The sequence below is a fragment of the Dipteris shenzhenensis genome, chromosome 31 (assembly GCF_047967505.1).
Source record: "Dipteris shenzhenensis isolate YYH24624 ecotype China chromosome 31, Dip_SZ_1.0, whole genome shotgun sequence".
NCBI classification, from domain to species: Eukaryota; Viridiplantae; Streptophyta; class Polypodiopsida; order Gleicheniales; family Dipteridaceae; genus Dipteris; species Dipteris shenzhenensis.
This window is the reverse complement of record NC_141626.1, coordinates 13394877-13420746: the sequence shown is the minus strand read 5'-3', so window position 1 is coordinate 13420746 and position 25870 is coordinate 13394877. Positions and strand designations below refer to the sequence as shown.

At 44.1% G+C, this 25870-nt stretch overlaps 1 protein-coding gene across 3 annotated transcripts; it reads right to left on the bottom strand.

Annotated features, from left to right (window-relative positions):
• Positions 1–2584: 2584 nt before the first annotated feature.
• On the bottom strand, positions 2585–25509 carry LOC147881058 (pollen-specific LRR extensin-like protein). Of its 3 annotated transcripts, none has more exons than XM_087369860.1 (5): positions 25249–25509; positions 24780–24897; positions 4084–4235; positions 3088–3900; positions 2585–2931 (listed from the first exon to the last, which is right to left on the bottom strand). In XM_087369860.1, the coding sequence occupies exons 1-5, from the start codon at positions 25266–25268 to the stop codon at positions 2853–2855; spliced, it is 1182 nt and encodes a 393-aa protein (XP_087225986.1). In that variant the 5' UTR covers positions 25269–25509; the 3' UTR covers positions 2585–2852. The 3 variants fall into 3 exon arrangements, with proteins under 3 accessions (XP_087225986.1, XP_087225988.1, XP_087225987.1); XM_087369862.1 differs by lacking the exon at positions 25249–25509 and adding an exon at positions 24549–24592 and having other exon boundaries at positions 24780–24900; XM_087369861.1 differs by lacking the exons at positions 24780–24897; positions 25249–25509 and adding an exon at positions 24482–24569.
• Positions 25510–25870: the final 361 nt, after the last annotated feature.

Below are 25870 nucleotides of genomic sequence, written 5' to 3'. Positions count from 1 at the left end.
TCAAAATTCACACTTGTTTTAATCACACCCTAGTAATACTCCATCAAAAAATATTAAGAACACTCTTACCAAATCTTTGCCTCATTGAAATTTTCACTATTCTCTACTCTTTGGACTAGTCTCCTCAAAAATGTTCATTGAGGGAGGCTAATAAACTCCAATGAAATTTTCTACAAGAAGGAATGTTACTTTCATTGAGTGACTTACTAACTAATAAAGAAACTTTTATGCACAGTGGACTTCTCTAATTACATTAATAACGAGCATGAGAGTCCCTTTATAAAAAAGTGGTCAAAATAATGAGCATGAGAGTCCCTTTCTTAACAAGTGGACAAAATATAAAGATCAAAAGAGTGAACAAGATGAAAGTGGAAGAAAGGAAGGGACCCTCTACTTTGTCCAAAGTTATCATACTTTTTGGAAAAAAAACATACCTTTTGAATATCTAATCAATAGTATGTTAATGGGAAGATTTTGGTATACAAAGGTGCCTTCCGTTCTCCATATTGCCTCTATTGCAGTTCATCATTCTTTCTTTTCCTCCCAAAAATAAGACCTATTTAAGCTTAAGGTAGTTTGAGAGATTTCTTATCTTGCCACCAAGACATTCGAGATCTAATATGTCGAAATGGGAGATCTGCTCCAACTTGGAAAAGCACACCAACCATCCCCAAGGCACCCACTATAGGGATCTTAGATAGTCCAACAAGAATCCTAAGAGCATCTTCCCAAATCTATTATGCTACTTAGCATCTCCAAAGGTAAATGCTGGATGGTCTAGCTCATGCCAATAGTGCAACAAAGCCAAGTGCCATCTCAACTCATTTGAGAGGAACTAAGTAACATGCAATGATAATCTGATCATGTAATTCACAGCAAGACCTTTAAACCTTAAGCGAGGAATTAGCATTGTACACCATAGAGAGAAAGGAGATGAGGGTAGAGAAAGAGTAGAGTCGACAACCGATTGGGTCCCTGTACCCACTGAGGGACCCTCCCCCAGTCAAGGGAGAATTCGCTTTATACTTGGAGAACTGAAAAATACAAAGAACACTCCTCAAGAGAGCACAAAAAACGTGCTTCAAAAGAGCTCACTGTACACACATATAGCAGACCCAAGACCTGAGAGGCCACGCTGACCAATACCGAGACCTTGATGCTGTTCACACTGACGATGTAGGACGCTTTTGCAAGGCAAGGGAGAGGCTTGTGCTGTCCACCGGAATGCAAGGTTACTGCATGAGTGAGTAAAAGCTAGGAGTGATAGATCCTATAAGAGAGCTAGGAGATTATTGAAATAAAGCGCTGAGAATGAGCTATGTAAAACTGTAAGAGAGAACTGAAAAGAGCTACTGAAACAAACCCCAAACCTTACTCCGTTCGCTGTCCCAACTCCCCGTCTGATGCACTGCATGAACACCCCGTCTGATGCGTTGCGTGAACACCTTCCCAAAGGGCTGAACTGATGCCAAAGGCTGAGGCTGGTAAGAGGGCCACTCGGGGTGAGTGTCAGGCTGTTCAAAGGGGGCTGAGGAGGAGCTGTAGGAGGCTGAAGTGCTGGGAGAACTGAATGATGAAAGAGGGCCTGGAGGCCCCCTATTTATAGGGCTTTTGGAGCTGGTTGGATGGCCCCATAAAGGCAGCCCTAGGCCACATAAAAGCAGCCCTAGGGAGGGGTGCAGGGTAGCCTATAAAGGCAGCCCTTCCCCTGCCATTCTCTTCACTTGTTCCAGTCCTGAGGGGGCCCAGAAGGGCTCCTATCCTAGGCTGGACCTAAACCTATCCCTAAACCTAAGACGGAAACACTACCTACGGTTCTCCAGTGGGTACTCGTGAACAAGGACTGATCTTCTGACTCGACCGAAGGCTGACTTACGTAGCTTGTGCCTGACTGTCCCTGGACAAGGGCTCACGAAGGGGTCACAGCATATGACAAAATCTCCTATTAGGGAGCTATTACACACTTGTTGATGTAGCTAGTGTCACTTTGAACCTAAGTGCAAGGGTGCATGTGACAGACTAATACTAGCGCACCACTGGCAGACAATGAGCCCAAGTGAACGCAAATGGGAGAGAATCTAGAACAAACTTACTTCATTATTCTATCAAAGCTTCCATTCTCTGACACATTGTCTGATCTTCTAATGCAAGAGAAACAAAGAAACGTGTACTCCCAACAACCAAAGGTCTTGGGATTCAGAACAAGCTTTATAGAGGCAGAGGCAGAGACATGGTTAGGAAATGGAATGCCAAGCATTATTCCAAAAACAGGTGCAAGTAATTTGGGCAGTCTATCCCATGATGCTAAGGTATCTAAATCTTCCACTCTACAAAACCTACCGATAGACTTCAATTTTGATGAAAACAAGAAGTGCCATGCTGAATGCCAGCCATAATTCCAACACATACTACAATATTTTGTCATTCATATATACCGAGCAGATCATTACTGTCCCATGAAGCAAACTCAGCCCCCCCAAGGTCCTACACAGAAAGATTGATCATTGGACATAAAAATGTCATGGTGAAATGAAAACATTAATGCATTGCTCCAAATCCCATCCTTGAAAGATCAAATGCTAGGACAGATAATGACAGCATACGCACTTTAAGTGACATAAAAACAGTCTGATTATACATCACAGATGGGAATCACACTTCTGCAAATTCTGTGATGACAAAATTGAGGCTCTGGTAGCAAGTCTACCGCTTCATTGCTCCCTTGATTCCCCTTGATGTTGCAATAGCAATGAGCACTCAAGCATTGTTTTAAGTACAAGGTTACAGCCCAACAAGGAATTAGGGCTACAAATATTCACAAGAAAGCACGGCCTGTCCTCCATTGAAAAGCATTATTGCTGCTTGGAAATGTTACGAGCAGACCTACGTCCCAGGCTACCCTTATAGAAGTAATCACATAGTTGCTCCCTCCTGGCAAAAAATGTAAAACAAATAAGAAACTTGGCTGATTCATGTGCCAAGTAAACAGACCATCACGTTTAAAATCCTAACTGACAATAACTTATCCTGTTTACCTACTGTCAATGCTCCATCAACTGTTGGCCAACAGCAGATAGGGATACACACCTTGGAGATGATGCTCCTCTTTTGTTGAAAACGTCTGCAATGTTGTCTGTACTTTCTGACACCTCCTCTGTATACGTACTGGGAAAACTGCAGTCAACGTTCATGCCCATGCCAAGTACACTGTCAACCTGAGGCCTTCCTGTATTTAAAGAGCTGATCTCCAGGTCAGATGATAATGCATCATCAAAATTTCCTGGTGCCACACTTGCACATTCATCCAAAAGCAAACTTCTTGCACGACCAGAACCTCTCCCAACTTGGCTAGGAAATGTGCCATGTACAGGAGATCCAAGAAAGTCATGGTTGCATGCAGTTTGTTCCGCTGAAGATTCACCAAAATTAGAACTCGGAGAGCACTGATCCTCTGACTCTGCTAAAACATGCACACACGTATCCAAACAATCATCAACAGCAACATTATCTGAAGCGGCCACTGGTGATTGAGCCCGCATCTGCAATGAGCGCAACAGTGCAGCTCGACGAAGGTCTGCAGAGTACCAAGGATCACTAGGTGATGGTGGGAACCGACTTTCAGCATCTGGGGCACGTTGCTTTGACTGTGAACAGGGCAATGGCATCGATGGTGTAGACAACAGAGCAGATGATCCAGGCATGCCAGTGCAACTTGTGGCTACGGGCTGAGTACCATTGCAAGTGCCACTCTTATGGGCCTTCCAGGGTGATGCTGGCTTTGAAGCCTCAGAAAGAGAGACTGGCATACGCTGTGATGTGTCACCATAGCGTCCGACCCGATAACAAATGCTTTCATCGCTATCATCAGACATAGATGAATCCAGGGTAGATAATTCTTCCCTGCACAAAAAATGCGTTATGGGAGAAATACAGACAGTTGAATGTACATTTTATGGCAAGATTGTTTTCTCTGGTCTATGTAAAGCCTCAAAAAGTAGATAAGCAAGGAGCAAAGATATGTACGCATTTTAAAACATTGCAAACAGACAAGAACACTGGAGACTGGTTAATAGGTTCACTTACCCGTTACTTGGAAACGAAGATAAGGACTTAGACAAACACCCTGTTTCTGTTAGAGAGGGAGATTCCATCGGGTCATAATTTTGAGGGGGCATTCTTGCACCTCCGGAAAGTGAATCTCCAACTTTCAAACCATTTAAGCTGGAAGCCATGACCTGCCAAGAGCATCTGATGAGAAATTTTATAATGCACCTTTACAAACAAGTTATGCCAAATCATGCGTTAAACAAGATGGAGCTAAATGAGCTTACTTTGATGAGCAGAAGGTTGCTTAACAATCAATATGGAATCTCTTCATAGATTTTTGACAGCTAATAGTACTGCATGAATTACGCGACTTTTCAAGTTCAGGTTTCCCATGTCAAGGAGAATACCATCCATGCCAAGATGTTTACACTAGCCAATGCCCACCATTTCCTTTTGCCACCAAAGCCTACAGATGTCCTACTTCTCCTGCCTTCTCCATCTTACTACTACTTAGCAATAAAAGGGAAGGCCAGCTAAAGTAGAGAGCTTAGGCCTAACAACCTTGGATGTACTCTGACATTTTGGGATTGACAGGTTGAAGCATAGGAGGTAGCCCATCAAACCCCATGAATTCAACTGTCCTACCTGCCTCGACACACATAACCTCATCCACACACTCCTCACTCTCCTTGCTCTCAAATATTTCCTCCCTTTTCTCTGATCCTCTCAGGGAACACCCAAGTGTTCTTTAAGCTGATTTCCTTCTATGGCTTGAGCAGATTTTGAGTAGTGTGTGAAATTGTACTTGATAGAGCATATCTTTTACTCAAAATGCAACATGACATCAGATGGATTGGTTGACAGATGTCTTTAGAGAGGACAGAATGTGGTTAATGTAACCTAGGGTTGGCATAGTGTGCGTATGTGTGGATTTTATGTATGAAAACCTGTATGGGTTTATTGTTAATAAATTAACTTGGATTCCAGTGTCTACTTTAGGGTTGCAAGAGGACTGGATGTCCACAAGGCTTAATAGCATGCTGCATGCATCAGTAGTATCCTCAAGAATGAACAGAACTGTAAATATGTGGGTTTATCAGACAATGAATTTATTTGGGTTGTCATATTAAACGAAAGGTTAGAGGTGGCTTTTCAAGGTAGTCCGTGTGGGATGCAAGAAATTAGGTGTCTGCAATGCTTTTTGGCATGTATTGGTAGTGTCCAATAGGATTGCTTCAAAGGTTAGTGTATTTGGATGCAGTGACCTGGTGAAAGCTGAGATTGCTAAACTCTAAGCTAGCTTGGAAGGGCCTAAAGACGCTTGTGGCATGGATTGGCCCTCATTTGCCAAGTGGCAAAGTACACGTGAGGTGTCCATATTAGGGTCTGGGATAAGAGTTCTCTTAGCTTGAAGGATGGTTGGTACCGATTTGATGCAGATGCTCTCTTGAATGACCACGACTTTATTGTAAAGCTTGAGCACGACTTCAATAGTTTGTGTGGCGTGTACTTGATAGAGTGATTGCAGCTATCCATGAACGTGTTCTTCCATTAAACTCCCTCTATAGAGTGGCCTATTAGGGTCGTCCGCCCCCTCCTCTTACATGCTCAGGAGGACATGGATTTTGCTTGGATCAGTCTTGCACATCGCTTGCAGGCTGTTATTCAAGATTATGGACGGAGTCACATGAAAAACCTCAGGCTTAAGCTGAAATGGGCTCAATCTCACAAGCAACAAATGGATGTAATCAGCTCTTATAGGCAGCTCACCTCCTCTGAACAAGATTCTTGGGCTTATGCGGTTCATATCATCCATCAAAATGATCTTTGCAAATTAAAGAAGTGGCAAATCCGAGCTCGCATGAAACCCCTTTTGGATAAGGGTTGCTCCTCCAAGGCCTTCTTTAAAAGCCTGCACGCGGATAGGCGAAAGGAGGATATTTGCAGGATCAGGCAGGATGATGGCACCTGGACCACCTCCAAATCAGAATTGGAATCGCAATGCTCTAGTCATTTTCAGCATCTCTTTTCTCCTCATCCTGATTATTCGATGCAAGTGAATGCAGCTAGGTCTCAATTTCTTATGCATGTTCAGCCTATATTGTCTTGAGAACAGGCTCATGCATTGGAGCAGCCATTTATGCTTAATGAACTGGATGATGCTTTGAGTCATTTACGTAAAGGCAGCTCTCCTGGTTGGGATGGATTGACTGTTGAATTTTTCCGTGCATTTTGGGGTGATCTCAAGGACACTCTTCTTCTTATGATCAATCATGCTTGGGCAGAACAATCTCTTGCTTCTTCTTGGAAGCATGGCCTTGTCAAATTGATCCCAAAAAAAAGGTTGTGCGAGACAATGGCTGATTGGCGGCCCATATCTCTTATGCCAGTCATTTACAAACTCATTGCCAAGATGATTGTCCTTAGGGTTCGATTTATCTTGCAGGCAGGACTTCATCCCAGGCAGTATGGGTTTGTTCCCAGAAGGCAGATTACTGACAATATCTCCAATGTTTTGCTTGCAATCGAGTATGCCAAATATTCTAAACAAGATGTTCTCATTCTGCAAGTGGACATTGCGAAAGCATTTGATACTGTCCATTGGGATTTTATTTCTCAGACTATGCATAAATTGGGATTTGGCCCTCGGTTGGTTCATGTTATTTACTGGTTGTATTCTCATGCCACTGCGCAGTGTCTCCTTGGCAATGGGTTGTCAAGGACATGGACTATGACCCGCTCAGTTTTTAAAGACCTGCGGAGTCTCTTGGGCAAACCCAATGCTTACTAAAATACGTCAAATAAACAAAAGAGAAAGAAAACAAGAAAGGAAAAAGAAAGGAAGACAGTGACTAAGCAAAAATAAACAAGCAAGTCAAGAAACAAAATCTTCCAAAAAACTGGAATTCTCTCTCTCTCTCTCTCATTTAAAACATAAAAAGCTAAATGGACTCTTCACACTTATGTATTGCTTCCTACAAAGAGGCAAAAATACATTCCTAACTTACAAAGCACAAGCATACTCAATCAAACTCTCTTTTGAAACTAAAAGAAAAACAAGCTATTCAACTCACCGCTTTTTGTTTTCAGCTTATGTTCAATCATTCTAAACATACCTAAGGCCAATACACCATAGATAAAAGACTTCATATCTAAGATTGTGCGTACTTTTTTCATTATTTTCCTTGGATTATACCTCTTCTGTAAAAGTAAAGTGATCAAATTACTACATTGAGGGATAAAAGACTCCTTAGTTGTACAAAGGCAAAAAAATCTATGGAATTGGGAAGAAATGACTACATATTTTGCATATTTTGCCAAATCAGAAATGTTTGAGTCCACGTGAGGCATTTTTATAATGTCTAAACCACTATATTCAGGTTGTTCACGTTTATCGTACATATCAACCTCTAATCCTATGGTAGATTGAGAAAGTCTAAGATCTAAGAAAACACAAGAATCCCCTCTTGAAGTGCAATTCACTTCACAAGAGTCACGATGATAGATTCCTTCTCCAAAAGCACAAGCGTCTTTGTATATAAAGTCTTGAAAGTCAGGAACATCTGTCATCTATAAAACGCCTGACTTAGCTAAGCTTATGTAAAATGATAGGGCAGGTATTGATAGAAATAAGACGTTGCATAAACTCAATTTCATAAGTGAAAAGATAAAAGTTTGCTAAAAAGACGGTACAATTAGTGCCCATGGGGATTCCTATAATTTGTTGAAACAAAGAATCACTTATTGAATTTTATATATGTGTGTGTGTGTGTGTGTGTGTATGTGTGTGCAAAATTCAAAGTCGTCATGGAAGTGATGGTCTTAGGCGAGCCATGAAGTATAAAGATTTCTTGAATGATGAATTTAGCAGTTTGAGGTGTTGTAATGTTTTTTCTACAAGGGATGAATTATGCTTGCTTAATGATTCTATCTACCATAGCAAGAACCTAATAATATCTTCCACTCTTTGGGAATTTTGACACAAAGCCCAAGGTAATATTTTCCCATTGTTGGAGATATCATAGTCAAAGAGTGTGGTGATGTGATGTGTTAGCGTGTAGTAGTAGGTGATCTAGTACTAGTTCATGTGTGTACATCATGTGTGAGTGCCACGTGTCATCATGGGACTTATCGCATATGCACTAGGTGCTAGTGTATGAGTGAGTAGCCTATATAAGGCTTGTACAATTGAAATTAAAGTATCCCAAGAGAGGGGTGAAAAGATGCATTAGGAAGGCCCTATGATGATGACATGTGGCATCTAGATCCATCTAGGGAGATGGGGGCTTGTTGGAGTTAGTGAGAGAAGAGAATGCACTGTTCACGTATGTTTTTAATTCGAAAATTCTCTGTCAGCTCTCACGCTTCAGCAAGGTTGGCTGGGTGGAACAATATTGGTGCTACTCCCGTGATCTATCTGTAATTAGAAGCAAGTGTATAACATTTGGTATCAGAGCCAGGGCTAGAGGATGACAGGGGATTCGTCATCTACGATGAAACGAAAGTTGCAGCGTAGGCTACTGGTGAAAGACCTGTGAAACAGACGGTGAATTAGTACGTGAAGCGCATAGTGACACGAACGGTCGTCCAAGGACCAGAGCGCAGACACGAGATGCGAGGTGGTTCGTGGGTTTAACGGAGAGTTTTGATTGACGCTCATGTAGAGATTCCAAACATACGTGAGGCTTTCGATGCGATACGTGGACGGGACGCAGAACAGTGTGGTGGCTGGACGGTCGACGAAAAAAAAAGATCGTTAGCGTTACGTAATTAGCCCGTAGGTTGGCGAGAACAACGTAATCTGAAGGATACACGATACCAAGAGAGGGGATTTGGTAATCGTCAGACGGAAGAAAGGCCTCTGGAAGGCGCGGCGTCGACCAACCAATCAAGGGGCTCGTGCAACGGACTCATAGTCGCAGCCCTCTAAGGGCACGTAAACAACTCGTATGCTGGGACTTCTTTGGCCACCAGTTTCATTTATCTGCTGTAGTTGCGATCAGAGAGCAGGCCGTACGTGGAGGCTGCAGGCTTCGGGATGTCTGCATACGTGAAAGTCCAAGGGATCAAATCAGGTAGCAAGAGTGATCGACCAGGGAGCTTTCTTTGACATCCGTCAATTCGGTGTTTTTTTCCTGATTTAGTTTTGTTGATGCTCCGTTTGCGTGAAGAGGGTTTTATTATTAATTAGTCTGCATGAAGGTTCGATGCTATAGCAGGGATAGATTATGCTTGACACTATGCCTGTGTGTTTCAGTCTGAGTTGACTTGCAGGAATTTTCCTAGTATAGGGAAAAGCGGGATTTGGGATATATGCCTGTATCAAATGCCTAGTTAGTGTGAATCTGGGATTGCAAGTATTCCCTAGTATAGGGAATTGTGTCAGAGTGTCAGTACACTGAATTGCGTCAGTTTGTAAATACAGTTTTCTAGCAGTGTCTTTTTTTCTTTTTTTCTTTTTTTTAAAAACACCCATTGACCTGAATGGAAGCAGAAGAAGGGGCTTCCAGAGGGGACCCTGGTGAGTCAGGAGTCCGACCGACCCAGCAGGTGTCGCGCCCAGTAGCTCACACCTTATCTGGCAGGATTGCATTACTTGAGGATGCCTTGCAGCAGTTATTAGCGCAACAGTTACAGGCCAATGCAGGGCAGTCTGAACTTAGAAGAGTGATACACAGTATGTCTACCAGACCTTCTCGAGATGAGAAAGGAAAGGCTCCAATGGAACCGGAGTCTAGTGTCCATACGATCGAGCCTAGAAAGGCTAAAGTACCAAATATTGCCAATTACAGGCCGGAAAAGTATTCTAGTCGGATGAATGACCGTAGTTCTGATGTCATTGAGACCTAGCTACACAAATGGGACGAGGCGTTCGCCATTTGTGAAATCTGAAATGACATCAAGAAGATCCGCGAGGCCACCCACATGTTTAGTGAGGCAGCGGATCGGTTGTGGATTAAACAACAAAAAGATGGTATAGCATCCACTACCTGGGAGGGGTTTAAAAGAGAATTCAGGAAACACTTCTTACCTCCTGAAGAAGCATCACGAGCTTGGGATCAGTATAGGAACCTTCGTCAGAGAAATTTGTCAGTGGCAGAATACACTGATAAGTTTCGAGAGAGCGTAACGAAGGTCGATGAACCCCTGCCTCAATCAATCCAAGTGAAAGATTTCATATTTGGATTGAATGATCGGATCAAAATGGAAGTTCGGGCTAAGTACGCGAACACGTTGGATGATGCAATAGCCATAGCCCTGAACTATGAAGATGCCAAGGGCAGCAGGCCAAGTGGGTTTGCACAGGTCGAGACCCAGTATGGGTACCTAAAGAAATCTGGATTTAAGAAGAAATGGATTAGTAAAGGGAGTGGTTCTCAGCCGAGTGGTCAAGCCAAGCAAGCGAAACCAGCTGAAACTCCTAAATCAAGTACCACCATTGGGGTGAAGAGGAAAGTAACACCAATGGCAGCCCAGGCTTGGTCTAAGTCTCCCTTAAACCCAGAGCAAAGAGAAAAGGCGAGGAGAGAAGGCTTCAATGATACAGAGTTAATTAAAATGAAAGGGCAAGTGGCCAATCATGATGTCATTGTGTTGTTTGACTCGGCGTCAACTCACAATGTGATTAACTCCAAGCTCGTGAAGAGCCTGAAATTAAAGACTAACCCATCTGACTATGCGTATACAGTCAGGATGGCAGATGGAAGTTCAACTGAAGTATGGGACCAAAGGGTTACCCAATTGGAGCTTCGTATTCAGGACTATGCTGAGAAGCTTGATTTTGAAATGACTAAGCTTGCTCATGCAGATATAGCCCTGGGTATGGCGTGGCATTCTAGGAAGAATCCAGCCATTGATTGGAAAAAGCACATATATCAATTCAAGATGAATAATGTGCTTTATGTCTTACGAGGGGAGAAAGATATACCTCAGGGACCGTTGGTTTCCGTGATGGAAATCCGTAAAGCTCAAGAAGAGTTTTTATTCCTTTGTACAGCATCGTTAGAGCCGATTGATGATTCTTAGGCTAGTACTGATGTTGCGCAAAGTGGTGAGATGGCCAAGCTGGCTAATCTTATAACAGAGGAGTTCTCTGAATGTTTTAGGGATGAACTACCTTACGGGTTACCTCCAGAGCGGAATGTTCAGCATAAGATTGAACTGATCCCGAGGGCAGAACCTGTAAATAGACCTCCCTATAGAATGAGTTTTACTGAAGAGGCGGAGGTGCGTAGACAACTGGAAGAATACCTCAAGTTGGGGCAAATTCAACCAAGTTTCTCACCTTTTGCTTCGCCAGTGATATTAAAGAAGAAAAAGGATGATACGTTTCGCCTCTGTATAGATTACAGAGCATTAAATAATATCACTGCTAAGCACAGGTATCCTATGGCTCGGATTGATGATTTGCTAGATGCATTACATGGAGCCATGATTTTCAATAAGATAGATCTTAAGTGTGGCTACCATCACATCCGGATTAGAGCCGAGGATGTGCATAACACCGCTTTCAGAAGCAGGTTTGGTCATTATGAGTTTTTGGTAATGTCCTTTGGACTTACCAATGCTCCTGCTACATTCGTCATGCTTATGAACGATTTACTACGTCCGTATATCGGAAAGTTTGTAGTACATTTTATTGACAATATTTTAGTATTCAGTAAAAGTATTACTGAGCATCGTGAACACTTAAGAATAGTGTTCAGTACTTTGAGGAAAGCCAGTCTTTATGTAAATAAAAAGAAAACTATACTGTGTATGGTTAGGCTTGAATATTTAGGATTCATAGTTACTCCAGAGGGGATAGAAATGGATCCAAAGAAAGTGGCTGCGATACTGACTTGGCCAATCCCTCAGAATCTCACCGCGTTGCGATCATTCTTGGGATTTGTCCAATTTTATAGAAGGCATATCAAAGGATATTCCGAAATAGTATCGCCATTGACTGATCTGACCTCAGATAAAGTACCTTTTATATGGAGACAGAATCAACAAGAAAGTTTTAACACCATAAAACAAGCGGTGGTCACAGGACCGGTGTTAAAAATAGTTGATCCCCAGAAACCGTTGTTCCTGGAAACCGATGCAAGTGGCATTGCGGTAGAAGCAGTTCTCCTTCAAGAGGAAAGGCCAGTAGCCTTTGAAAGCAAGAAGCTTTCTCCCTCTCAAAGAAATTGGCCAACTCATGAATTGGAGTTGTATGCTGTTATCCATGCTTTGAAAACATGGAGGCATTATTTATATGGTTCAGAGTTTTATGTGGATGTGGATCATGATACTTTGAAACATTTTTGTAAACAGCCTGACTTAAGGGGCCGCCAAGCTAGGTGGGCAGAGCTCATGCAGGAGTTTAATTTGACGATTCGGTACCGAAGAGGAAAAGATAATAAGGTTGCTGATGCGTTGTCTCGCATTATGCACAATATGAGTTTCACGGTATTAGAGAGTGCTCTAATGACCGAGATCAGAGAAACTCAAAAGGTGGACGAGTTTGTCCAAAGCTTATGGCCTAAGGCTCGTGTGTTAAAACCCGGGGAAAACAAAAAGGATGACCTGGCGTCCAAAAAAGACCAAACATATGCAAGATATACCATAAGGGATGGTATGCTGAAAAGAAATGGCAAGGTTGTAGTACCTTGTCAGAATGATCTCAGGCAGAGAATCATTCGACAGTGCCATGATAGCCCGTGTGCGGGACATCCAGGAGTCGCGAAGACATATGATCTCGTGAAGCGAGATTTCTTTTGGCCAAAGATGAAAAAGCATGTTCGTGAATATGTGACACGGTGTTTTTCGTGTCAGGTAAGCAAGGCCGAGCGGGTGAAGCCACCCGGACTTTTACAGCCCTTGGAAGTACCACTAGGTAAGTGGGAGAGCATTTCCATGGACTTTATTGTAGGGCTGCCTACGACACAAGGAGGGTATGATTCTATCCTTGTGGTGGTTAATCGTCTAACCAAGATGGCTCACTTCATTCCAACTAGAGAGTCTGTTAGTGCCCCGCAAGTGGCGGATTTGTTTATTAGACATATATTTCGTCTGCATGGATTGCCTAGATCCATAGTGTCAGACCGAGATGTCAAATTTACCGGTCATTTTTGGACAGCAGTATTTGAGACACTAAGGACTGAGTTGGGAATGAGTAGTAGGGATCATCCTGAGACGGATGGTCAGACGGAGAGAGTCAACCAGACTTTAGAGGATATGGTGAGGGCATATGTGTCATTGAGGCAACATGCGTGGGACAAGTGGTTGCCATTATTAGAGTTTGCCTACAATGATAGAAAACATTCCTCTACAGGGTTCAGTCCATTTGAGCTGAACTATGGTTATAGACCAGCAAATCCGACTATAGTTGGAGTACCTCAGAAAGTGCCTAGTGCCGCGAACTTTGTGGTTCAGATGCGGGAGATGCTAGCGCTTGCGAGAGCTAATATCCGCCAAGCTATGGATAGAGCCAAGGTGTATGCGAATGAAAACCGGTCTATAAGAGTATTTAAGGAAGGAGAAAAAGTTTTTCTCAAAGTTCCTTCGCACTCGAAGTCGTTAACTTCAGGAGAGTGTGCTAAGTTATCACCTCGATACTGTCGGCCGTGGTTAATTCTAAAGAGAATAGGCAAGGTAGCCTATAAATTAGAATTGCCACAGGGGTGTAAGGTGCACCCGGTTTTTCATGTTTCGCGCTTAAAGAAATTTTTACATACAGGTGACTCACTAATCGAAGGGGTGGTTTTGTTTCAAGAGATAGAGGATAATGCAAGGCGCAAACCAACAAGAATCCTGGACTGAGGAACAATGCAAATACGAAATCGGAAGATACCCACGGTGTTGGTTGCATGGCATGGTCAGCCTCTATCCGAAGCTACCTGGGAATCCGTATACCAGTTGCGGAGAGTGTTCCCAGACTTTATCATCGAGGACGCTGATGTCTGAAGAGGGAAGGAATGTTACGCTCTAGCCGAGGTAGCATGACCTCGGAAGAATCAGTCGACATTTCCCTTAAAGGATCTATGTTTGTAATATATTTGTTTGCGCTTCATGTAAATGATCAGGGGGAATTAATGTCAAGGTCCTAGGTGAGGGTTGATAGCACCAGACTAGGTGGATCCAAGGCTAAGGGCCTAATGCAAGAAATGTGCCTAGGGGCAATTGAAATTAAAGTATCCCAAGAGAGGGGTGAAAAGATACATTAGGAAGGACCTATGATGATGACATGTGGCATCTAGATCCATCTAGGGAGATGGGGGCTTGTTGGAGTTAGTGAGAGAAGAGAATGCACTGTTCACGTATGTTTTTAATTCGAAAATTCTCTGTCAGCTCTCACGCTTCAGCAAGGTTGGCTGGGTGGAACAATATTGGTGCTACTCCCGTGATCTGTCTGTAATTAGAAGCAAGTGTCTAACAACTTCAGCCCTTCTTCCTGCAGCCTGCAGCTGCCTCAGTTCCGCCTCCTTCCCTTGCAGCCCTTTGCACTCCTACCTGCCCACCTGGAATCTCCATCAGCCCGGAAGCTTCGCCATCAGTTGCAAACATCAGCCCAAAAGCCTCGCCATAAGCTGTCATACGATTGATCGCACGCTCTGTCGTACAATCGTATGATTGACCATACGACTTGCCGTACGATTTGTATCAATCGTCGTTGCATCTGCCCGTACTATGCCATACAGCCACGTACTATCTGCCGTACTACCGCTGCTATTGTCGAGTCTCTAGCACCGTATCAGCCTTGCTCCTACAAGCTGCACCTAGCTAGCTGGTCGGCACATTGTTCAAGGTGTGCACGTGTGGAGCTCTCCATCGCCGAACTCAAGGTTTCGGTGCTACTGCTGCATATCTACCTTCAACAGAGTCATTTTCGAGGTGGACTTCGCCTCTACTCCAGCCCACGACTTGCTCCATGCAGATTTCGGAACTCTAACTGCCCCAAAACCCTAAAAGTTGATTTTTGCAATATCTGCTCAGATCTTCCAAAAATTTTTAGGGCTTTTATGATTTGAGTGCTCAGGGCTTTTATGATTTGAGTGCTCCTAAGTGTTGCAAGAACACTCTGCTGCAAGAAAATTTGAAAAGCCCCAAAATTTTCCAAACCCTAATTTTCAAATTTTAGGGCATTTCTGTTTTTACATCCCTTGAGCTGTATTGAAGTCCCCTGCATGTAGACATTTGGGGATTTCTCAAAATCCATGTAATTTCATTACTATCTTGTACATTCATTTGGGCATTTTGCCTCCTTTGGGCATAATTGCTCAAATTTGAAGATCTTCGCATTTAGTGCCTCTCCGGTCAGCACATTGAGAGTCATGACATGATCTCCCTTGGTAGCTGCTTCTATGGACTTCATCGACACATCATTCGAGGGCATCCTCGCCTGGTTCTTCACCGACATACCTCTTCGCATCAGGATGTGCACACTCTTGTGCGGTAGCTACTTTGGGATCATGGGTTCTGTGCCCTTGCTATGCATAAAATGAATGAAAATATTTCTATGTTTGTGTTGAGTAGCCTTGAGTTGTCCCTCTAAATTGAATGTCTTTGGAGTCAATAAGAGGTCCTTTGTCCTGGGTTGTCCCCCAAAAATGAATGTATTGTCTTTTACTTTGGTTTGATGGTATTGACCACCCAATTCAGGGTAAGGGGGGGGGGTGACGAGTGATGGTTTGCCCTTGAGGTCGTAAGCTGACTAAGAAGCCACTATCACACGCGAGGTGTTGGATAGTTGGACTTGCTCTTTGCAATATTGGGTGGAGGGGGGATCCGTTTACTCTTGCGTATTGGGTCTTCACACTCTTTGCTCTGAAGGGGGGTGTTGGAGATATCATAGTCAAAGAGTGTGGTGATGTGTTAGTGTGTAGTACTAGTTCATGTGTGTGAGTCATGTGTGAGTGCCACGTGTCATCATGGTACTTATGCCATGTGCACTAGGTAGCCTATATAAGGCTTGTACTTCACTTGTCTTGTCATACTTGATGAATGAATGAAAGCCTTTCATTATGTCTTCATTTGTGCATCATTTCCTCACACCCTAACTCTCTCTCTCTCTCTCTCTCTCTCTCTCTCTCTCTCTAACTATTGTGAGAATATCAACCCCAACTATTGGACCACATACTCTCAGAAAGAGAACAAAGCACACAAATATATATGCACACCTATCTCTCTCAAGGCAAGAAGAAGCATCGCAATCATCCGAACTCGATCACACTCCCTAGAAGTGGAGAAAAAAGCATGGGAAGGAGTATCAAGGGAACAAAGACTCTGCCAGCTATGCAACTTAGATGAAGTGGAAAATGAGGCACATGTTCTTTTGACATGTCCGCGATATGAGCATCTAAGAGAAGATTTCAGCAATGTCACGCAGCATCACAACAGTTTGGAGAGCTTGCTTTCCCATCCTCACCTCGCAGCCTTGGGCAATTACATTACCAAGGTCCTTGCACACCGTGACCAATGTATTACACAAGTAGCAACATGCTAGCTGTCCACTCCACCCTTCTTCAAAGAAGGAGACTTTTTGTAACATTCCATTGGGTCCCATGGGTCGATTTCAGGCCCCCAGAGGACGATAATAATAGTTTCTTTCTTTCTTTCTCTCTCTCTCTCTCTCTCTCTCTCTCTCTCTCTCTCTCTCTCCCTTCACCATGTTTCTAACACCCATCTCTCTTAAGGAATAGGGGAGCTTGAGTAAGCCCTTTATATTTGCCAAATCGCTCCTTGCCTATTGACATACTACACACTGTTAAACGAAGGTAGTGATGTCCATCCTCATACAAGAACAATGAAATACCTTTCCACAATGTCAATAATTCCTCTAATACCTCAATGGCATGCATTGGGTGTAGAGTGGCTCACTTATGATAAGTTCTTGATAGGGTTTGCATACATGTATATGCTTTTGTTGAGAATGTACACAAGTGGTGATATGGACATGTCTCAAATGTAAAGTTTGTGTGAAGAGACAGTTAGGATTCTCAAAGTGTTGTCTCTATATCATTGTAACCTTCTACTTGTTCAATAATGTCTGTATTGTATCGCATCCTAGTGTTTGGAGGTCTATCTCTCTCACCTCTCCCACCATCCCATAGTCTCTCAACATGGTATCACAGACAAAGGGCTAGTCTGTCTTCATCCACCCTTGCATGGTTCAAGGAGTGTGTATGTTTCAAGCCATAGTTACCTCTAATCGCCCCTTGGTGGTGTTATTTTTTTGAAGATTTGGTGATTGTAGCTCCTCAAACAAACTCCTGGAATTCAAGATATGCTCACTTGAAGGATTTAGCTTCAACTAGTATGGGAGAGATTGTTTCTCTATTAGTTTACGTCAATTCCAAATTCTTGTTGTTAGGTATAGGTGACTTGTCAAGCTACAACAAATCTCCTCTATCAGGTCTAGTTTTCCTATGTCCAGAGTGACCCACGAGGACTCTCTTCCTTGAATGTGGTCTCTACTTAAAATAGCATGTCAACAGTGGTTTCAAGCCCTTAGTAAAGTGCTTCTTCAACACGAAAGCATGTCGCCCAAGCTGCAAACATCTTAATAACAAGGAGAAGACTCCGAAATGCATTTCGACCCTACATCATGTTCCCAACGTTGAGAGTTTCCTTTGGAGATACGAATCAACCTTCGAAGGAAAGAAAAACTCAAACCAGCTCAATGAAACGGCCGAGCAACAACAGTGGAGACTACAGTAGCAAGAAGGGAAGTCACTCCATGAGGCATGAAGTGTCTTGAAAAAGTTGTCAGCTTCACAGCTCATATGACAAGAGCTTGAACTATGAGCAACAATGCCTTAGAATAGTAACAATGTCTTCTTTGTTCTCGGCATAACATCTTTTCTTATGTGCTTTAAGCCCTGCAACAGGTTTTCATAATCCTTAAAAGGTCAAGCTCTTGAGGCTTGAATACCCTTAAGCAACATACAGCAGCGTAAATTGCCCAACTAAAGGGCCCTCAAGGATTGAGATGACTCAAAATAGGCTTGGTAGCCTTCATAGTGCAAGGGCAACCTCCATAGGAGGCGTCGTAGCGTAACAAAGAGCTTTAAAAACTCTCAGCATCACAAAGAAATTTGACATTGTCACAAGCATCCACAGCCCGTGGCATGATGCCCAGAGGTTGCAGCACCGTCGCCAAGCAGCCTCAGAAGACAACGCAGGTTGAAAACGCAGAGTAGAGTTTCTTGTCATCAACGCGTTGACCTTTTTGTCAAGGTTGACTTTTTGACTGACCTGGTCAAAGCTGACGCGTTGACCAGCTGACCAGGGTTGGTCAATCTGCCCTAAATGCCTATATAAGGCAACCCCTTTGGCCTCATTCTTCATCCACTTCTAGGGCCATTTGGGGCTTCAGTTCTCAACAACCACCACCGCCAGTTCAGGCCCAGGACAGTCCGCAGCAGATCTGCCCCCATCCTGGGCATCTACAGGTCTCCTCTACAGGCCCGGTTCAGTCTGGACAGCAACAGTTAGGGTCCTACATCAGAGCAGTCCCTTATCTCCATCAGCACGCAGTTCAGCAGTGAGCGTTGAGTCCCTCTGCACTTGTAGTGAGCATAGTGCCCAGAAACAGCATTTCGGGAAGCCCGAAATGGAATAATCCCCCTCTAAATTTGCCGAGAGACGGCCCATCGACCATTTTTCTCTGCTCCCCCCTGCGCACATGCGATTTCCACCTCACCCTCCAACTGTCACTTCACTTTGCCTCTACTCAGCCTCCTTTGGCAACCCCCGTCACCCAACCACTTCCTCTTGCAGACATTTGCAAGGATAGTCTGAAATCAGGCTGTCCCAGCCTTTTTCCAGCTCCAAAACAGACCCTTTCTCTGAAATTTCTGCTCCCAAACAGCCCCTTTTTCTCTCAGCTCCCTTTTTCTTAGTTCTCAACTCCCAAAAGCCCCTTGTTCTCAGCTCCAAATCATGCTCTTTTTCTGAGTTATTTGCTCTAAAACAGGCCCTTTTTCTGTATAGTGTGTTCTCAGCTCTAAAACAGCCCCTTCTTCTGAAGTTCTCAGCTCCAAAACAGCTCCTTTTTCTCTTCTTGACTCACAGGTCACATGGCTCCGGATGCATTCTGGAAACATGTAGAGAAAGTAAGGAGCTACGAAGGGTCCGGCGGATCCAAAAAATGGAGATGCTTGTATTGTGGAGTGGTCAAATCGGGGAGTGTCACCCATGTGAAAGGCCATCTTGCCCATGTGCCAAACAAAGATGCAGGGCCATGCCCCCATGTTCCTCAAGATGTTCGGGATAGCCTTGAAGGGTGGAAGCGGAAGCACCTGGCCGTTCCCAAAGAGGTGAATTCTGTGGCATTGCAGAATTAGAGAGTGGCCATTTGTCATCCACCTCAGTGTCGGGTTTGCATGCAAAGAGAACTCCTTTGGCACGTGATGTATCTCGAGACACCCCTCCAATACATAGAGATGTTTTATACAAAGGGCTAGCATCCAAGCTGGTTTTCAGAGGGAAGCAATGGCAGAGGCAACTAGGGAGCTCACCCGATTGTTCATACGGTGTGCCATTTCCTTTCATGTGACCAAGACGAATTAATGGATGAAAACCATGAGGGCCATCAGCCGCATTGGATGCAAGTGGGAGAGCCCTCCATCTCAAGCTCTGCCGGTAAGAGAGCCCAAGCGGGAAAGAGCATGCATAGAAGTGCAGCTACAGCCCTTGAAGGAAACATGGAAGAAGTATGGCTACACTATATTGTTTGATGGATGGTTAGATGTACGTAGGTAAAATGTGTATAATGTTTTAGTGTCTCGTTGCAAAGGCACTATGCTTTCGAAAGCCTTAGATGCCTCCCTCCCAAGTCTCACAATTACAGGTGCATTTATTTTGGGGTCATATACAGGAGGCTATCATGCAAATAGGTCCTGAGAACGTTGTGCAAGTAGTGACAGACAACGAACAGCCTGCAAAGTATTGTGTATATATAGCCTGCAAAGCTTGTGTAGACCGCCTACAAAGTCGTGTGAATAACATGGGCTATTATTGTAATTCAATATATCTATGTACATGGCTCCATTTTTCCTATGTCTCTGTAGCATATAAACAGCCTGCAAAGCATTGTGTATATGTAGTCTGCAAAGTTGTGTGAATAGACAACCTGCAAAGATGTGTGCATAAACAACCAACAAATATATTGTGCCCTTCCCTCAAAAAACCCAGAAACAGGGGCCCAACAACCAGGGTGAAGGGCTATACAACCAGCGGATTCCCAATCCATGAGAGTGTAAAAAATGCCTGCAAGCCATGCCTTGCAGAAACCATAGTTACCAGGGAATGGCATTCCCCTTCCAAAACATCCAGGACGTCATTCCTTGAAGGCACAGTGCACAGGAACGTCACTGGAACATTCCCAGACATGAAGTCCACACATAGTAAGCTATCGTCTGAAGGTACCCAACAGTGACGAATCCTATCCAACCTCATCTGCTCCAAGCAAGGTCCTGTGGGCAGACCTCCATGAGCTACCAACCATAAGAACTAAGAAATCTTCCTCGGGCAGAAGCTAGTCCTGAGGCAGGATGAAAAGCCAATGCTGCTCCCATAAGGGGTTCAAGCTAACACGTCCAAATGAAGTCATCTATCAATGCAGGTGGTGTAGGAAAAGAAGGGCACCTCTGCCACTTGATCTGAGTGCCCTACCCTATTTGGCTAGAACCACTCACTTGGATCCCACTGCACCTTCTCACAATCAGAGGTGCAACCTAGAGTGAGATTGCCCATATCGAAATGGTTTGGTGTCAATGGACCAACTTCGGCCCAGCCGGCCAACTACTCTGATCCTCTGCCACTCCACTTAATCTAAGACCCAGACGTCCCTCGGATCTTCAAACCCCTCACTCTGAATCCATCTCGAGTAGCCCACTCAAGCCTATGTTGAAGAAGACCGCGTCCCGGTCCTGCTGCAAATAGAAGACTTTGAGAGGAGCTCTTGTCCTAGAGATTTGCCCAAACCCGTGTGGAGGGTCTCTGGCACCTGGGGTCCCCTCCCGCCATGCCTTTGGGATGGCCTCCTACTATTGGATCCTCTTAGGTTGGTGTACATACTCAGCATCTGCCAACTCCATGCCCTTGAGATCTTGTTGGACCAATCCCACTACACCTATCCAAGGTGCTGGCACGATCGCAACACATGATCCTCCTGGCCTTGACATTGGGGTGCCATATTAGGGGTCGTTGCACAAACACGCCATTGCCCTAGGGGCTGGCCCAAATGAGGTTGCCTAAGAGATGCCGCAACACTGGCACAATCGCAACATATGATCCTCCTAGCCTTGACATTTGGGTGCCATATCAGGGGCCGTTGTGCAAACACGCCATTGCCCTAGGGGCTGGCCCAAATGAGGTTGCCTAAGAGATGCTGCAACACTCTCAAGCTTCGCATCAATGACAATGGAAAGGGGCCTCTATAAAGACCATCGGAGAGACTACTACCACTGTCCTCTTGTATGTGGAGTGTTTCGTAGAAGCCCCTACTGAAACAAGAGCTTCCAAGCAAAACTTGGAGCTAGACCCTTAGCAATGAGCTTCCCTTGCATCGCCCTGCTCTGTATCTCGTGATCAATGAAACCCATGCCTCCCTACCTAAGATAGAATCATTGCCTTCCAAATGACCCATGCTCGAGTATTACATATGCAATCCGAGTCTATCTACAAGAAATTGCGCACCAAGTGCCTCAATTGGCCCATGCACCCCCTATGAAAGCACGGCGATATACCAAGCAATTGCTGTCACCAAAATGACTTGATTCACTATCAATGCTGTCCCTACCAATAATAGTCTGCCCAAACTTTAGTAGAGGACCATCTGCCAAAGAGGAATCCATAAGAAGATAAGGTCTATGCCCCACAAAGAATCAAGATCAACGCCGCACCTTCAAGGAAAGCCAAACCTCTAAACTCTCACATGAGCATGACACAAACAGGGTGTATCAAAAATTAGAGTCCAGGAGCTCCTCCTCTTGCCAAATCAATGTGAACGGAGGAAATACCCTAGTGCCTCTACCACAAAAAGGAAAGGAAGGGGGCTATAGAACAGGCCTATCACAATGAGTGGGAGAATGAGAAGGCCTTCCCCCGATGAGAATCTAGCTAGAACTACGTAGAGGGAAAAAAAACCCTTGCACCCACTAGTCTCAAAAGCCCAACCTCAGCATGGTGCCCCTCTAAGAAAGCCCGATCCACCGTGTCATAAGCTGTCTCGAAATCCAATAGGAAGATATCAAAAGGTTAGTCCTCTCTCTAGTGTCCAATCTACTACCTCCCAAAAAGCAAAGATGTTGTCTAGGATGCTCCTCTCCTATATAAAACTTATCTAGATGTCGTGGATGATTCAAGAAGCTGTGGACAGAGCCCAATCCATCCTTTCGGATCAGGCAAATCTAGCCTTGAGCAAGTGTCTAGGGGAGCATCCCCGAACGGAAGATCTTCCAAAAGGCCAAACGCGAGGGAGGGTGAAAGTGCTCCCAAAAGCAACGAAAGAACTTCAAGGATGAACCATGTGCTTGTCTAGGCATTTCTTCGCTAAGAGAGCCTTAAGGGCTTCTAAGAGGTCCTCACCGTGAAGGGAGCCTCTTAACTATAATGCCTACACTGGGGATGTGGACCTAAACCTCCACCCAGGCTGCCAACACCTATGGGGTTTCATTCTCTCCCTCATTACTTAAAATCTACCCAATCCCTTCAAGAGACCATTGTACCAACGCTGCCAAAAGGTGATACTAAGAATTCCTCGCACTCTGGAGAAATCATCCTTGCACTAAGGATCCCGACCCCTGTCTTAAAAGATAAAGTACTCTCACATGCCCCAGTTCAAGGGAGGCATAATAGCGAATGTCCTTCACGAACTCCAAATTGTTAAAGTCGCCTCCAACACTGGAAGACTCTATCAACTGGTGCCAAAAGGGCCCTCTCTTTGGTAGCATGCGGATGAATAAATGTTGAGGATCCCCACACAAGAATCCCCAATCCTCAAACCCATCCACACTACACATCCCACGCCAAGTTTTGCCCCACTGAGATGTAAACACCTCGCCTCTATCCCATTGCCAGGGACCAAATATCCAGGCCCCTTCCTAGAAGAAGGTGGTTCCCTCAACCGATGTCCACGACTGGAAGCAAGTGCTCCTAGAGCATGAGAATATCCATCATAGTTTTTCCGATACGTTACCATATGCATGCTGCATACTGATACGAAAGTATGATTGGAGTATGGATCCCTAAGGCTGAATCATAAGTGACCCTAATTTTACACACACACAGACACTTTTTTTTTGTGGGAAAACACACACACACACACATTGTACACATTTAATTGACAGAGAGCTACAAAACTTTCAACTTCAAACTTGTATTAGTTTCAACGTCAAGAAACTGATAAAAAAACATTTTCATAAGGTCTAGGAACCCAGTTCCCCCCGCTCCCCCCCCCCGAAAAAAGACCAAGTATGATTGGCCATACCATAAGTGTACGGAATAATTATTTCATGCGCGTATGGTTGGCTGAACCATACGCGTACGAACACAACTATGATATCAACGAGGGCTCTCTATTACTTCTTCCATAAGATCAAGTATTTCAGCTACTAATGTGCCCAATCATGGAGACCATGCATATTCCAACTCAATAGTGTCCAGCTTATGGAAACAATGGAGAGGCCTTCCAATGATTGGAAAGCCTACAGGGCCACTTCTAAGCGAGGGCACTTTGTTGGAGGCTCAAAGGGGGAAAATGTTCAGATCCGTGCGGTGGTGATCCTTGACTCATGTCAAAATCTACTCTTAAATAGTTTTGGGCCTGCCGAAAGGAAGGACTAAGTGAAGGCGATTCACAACAAAGCGAAAATAGCCATTTTCAATTTTCAAAAAATCTGAAATGATTTTATGATTTACTTGGGATTGTTCCCTCTCCACATGCTATTTTTCCCTCTAGAAATCCTCCACATTTTTAGCCCCCTCCCCCCCCCCCCCCCCCTCTCTCTCTCTCTCTCTCTCTCTCTCTCTCTCTCATGAGCTTTCAATTCATCATCTCCGCCCTCTTTCCCGCACTGCACATCTTCCTTGCTATTTTGAATCTAGGACATGCCTTATGAATGATTTATGATCATTCACCTTGTTAAAAGATTAACACCTCAAGCAAGCTCGATCAACAAGGAGACCGCTTTAGTACAAACAAGGAAAATCTCTCTCTCTCTCTCTCTCTCTCTCTCTCTCTCTCTACAAAAGGTTTTTTCCTTTAAAGATAAAGAACAAAGTCAGTTATGATGACCGTTGGAACTTTAACAGCAGTCTCATAAAAGATAAGTGCCCCCTTTCTTCATTTAAGCTGCAACGGGGTGCATTGAAGAATGTTGGTACAAAAATTGCAGGCTATCAACCTTGTACAACTGCGAAGGGAAATACAGCACGGAAGCCAAAAAACTCCTTTAGAAACCTTGAAAGACCCCCTCATCATCTCGTGGAAGGTTGATTCAATCTTTGATACTTGCCCTTTCACTTACCATGAGCAGCATAGTCTGCGCATTCCACTGGATACAGGCAAAATCTGTATGGTGAACTAAAAGTCTTTAATAATAAAGCATAAGAGAGCTACTGCAAATTAATACATGCCTTAGGGAATCCCACACGAAAGTGCACTTTCCAATTCCTGTCTTCAAATAAAGTTAAATGTTCAAGCACCCCTTCAGCAGAGATTCAATTATCTTATTTGAAGAAAGGACTAAAAATTTTACCTCGCTTAAGTATCTCTTTTGCACATGGAAATTGTCCAAGTACACTTCATCCTCTGCAGGACGGAGCCTTTTGCTACCACACGGGAGAGAGCTCGAATCCCAACCCATTTTAGCACTTCTGAAATGCCGATCCACACATGCCATTTGAGCATCGCAGTTAGGTACCATTCGACCATAGCAGTATTTCACAGCAGTTGATCCTGATGGATCAGAGCATGCTACTGCTAGTCCACGTAGAAGGATAAAGAACAGATCAATTGCCCATGGCATCGATCAAAAATGGAGGGTTAAAAAACATCGTCTTCTTGCTGACTACCATTGCTGAAAAATGTAGTGTTTCGCTAAGCAACAAATGTGAGCAAACTAGGCAAACGTGTACCATAAGCATTGAAGGTATGGTGAAGACCAAAAATGTTAACAGGGAGCGTTCGGTTTCAGCGGAAGGATAGAATGAAATCGGAGGACTTACCTGGGTGTATCATGATTCATCGTGTGAGGTGCCGAAGCTCTAAAAAGGAAAGCGGAAGAGGAAAGTGCGGATTTGAGTAATGCGAGTCTCCACGACAGAATTTAGGAGCTCAGAAATGATGTGAAAGACATTAGGAAGGGCACTGGTTCCAATGAGGGCGGGGGTGGAGACATGAGAACTGCAGATTGACATTGAAACAAGGACCGTTAGGGAATTTTGAGGGCCGTGCCACTCAAGTGCAATAATGCACTCTTTTTTAAAGGCGTTGTTTGCTCTCATGCATTGTGGCGTTTGTGTGTTCTTGGAATCAACACACACTCGTTGGTTTTAAATTTCAAACTTGCCCCCTTTTTCCGCGTGTCACACTGCCTCTGCGGGAATGGACGGCCCAGATTGGCTGCCCATCACGTCTGGGCCATAGATACCAGCTCAACTTGCCGGGCAAGATTGGCTGCCCATCAACTTTGGGCGATTGATATCAGCCTCAACTTGGCGGGCACCCTCAGTGTGTAACCACACTAAGGTTCATTGGGCTAATTTTTCGCTAATATGTTGGAAAAAGGCTAATTTAGAGCCCATGTTTGAAGTTGTTTTCAATTTGACCAATTTATCAGCTGTGATT